At 36.4% G+C, this 1,103-nt stretch overlaps 1 protein-coding gene across 1 annotated transcript; it reads right to left on the reverse strand.

Moving 5' to 3' along the window:
* Window positions 1–147: 147 nt before the first annotated feature.
* Window positions 148–1,010, reverse strand: LOC112095047 (transcription factor MYB4-like; the record flags this gene model as incomplete). Its single annotated transcript, XM_024176728.1, has 2 exons — window positions 148–763; window positions 881–1,010. Coding segments are annotated over 2 exons (746 nt in total), but the record flags the coding sequence as incomplete, so codon positions are not given.
* Window positions 1,011–1,103: the final 93 nt, after the last annotated feature.

The following is a 1,103-nucleotide window of genomic DNA, read 5'->3' on the forward strand; positions in this document are numbered from 1 at the left end:
CTCGGATAGGCTTTGAATAAAAAAGACCATCGACAATATGTCAAACTGAAACAAGTCCTTTCAAGTAACATAATCTGCCAAACACAAAATTAAATTCTACATTCTTGAAGATGAAAAATTAAAGTGCATGATATTATTCTTTCTTCATCATGATAATTCTTCATCAAAATCTAAAAAATTCGCTACTGATAGAAAATCCATCAAATTCAAATCTTCCTCAAAGCTGCTAGTGATGAAGCCATTACAATTAGAGCTGCTAGAATTGAACCATTCCCCAAGTCCTTGTTCATCCCACATTGGTGAAGAAGATGCGTGATCACTTGATGGTCCAATGGTAGTGTCATTCATTTGAGGGCCTGCGCAAGAATATTCAATCATCAAATTCGCAACTTCTTGGGCAGGCTCTCCATCTCCGATCAAATGACAATTAACCATTATTTCTCCATTAGACTTTTCACCCTCTTCATCAACACCACTAGGGATTTTGATTTCTGTAGGCCTTATTAGCGTTTGTGTTTTTCTTGTGACGACTCTAAAGGCTTTGGTACGGATTGGTTTCACAGGCGGCGCCGGCGGTGATGACTCTACACTATTTTTAGGCCCCAAAGCTTGTTTTGGGCGTTTCTCTTTGGTGAATTTGCGCTTACTCTTGGTAACCTTGGAAGTACGTGGAGGTTCCAATTTTTTCCTCAAATTTGTGTTCCAATAATTCTTTATTTCATTGTCTGTTCGCTCTGGAAGTCTTCTTGCAATTAGTGACCATCTAATTAACGAGGGGACAAAACGCTAAAATTAATAATGGTATGATATTAAATAAAGCACTTTAAATTTAAAAACAAAGAAATAAAAAAAAATAATAAAGAGAGGATAAAAACTTTACCTGTTTCCAACTAGCTTATGCATTCTGATAATGAGATCCTCTTCATCTGGAGATATATTTCCCCTCTTTATGTCTGGTCTGAGATAATTCATCCAGCGAAGCCTGCAACTCTTTCCACAACGTTTTAGACCTGTATATACATTGCATATTTGCGGTTATATTTTAGTACCAGTCCAAACTTCACGATACACAAACATATGATCCATAGACATGTATAAACATA

Source organism: Morus notabilis, unplaced genomic scaffold (genome assembly GCF_000414095.1).
Source record: "Morus notabilis unplaced genomic scaffold, ASM41409v2 C11374650, whole genome shotgun sequence".
Taxonomy (NCBI): Eukaryota; Viridiplantae; Streptophyta; class Magnoliopsida; order Rosales; family Moraceae; genus Morus; species Morus notabilis.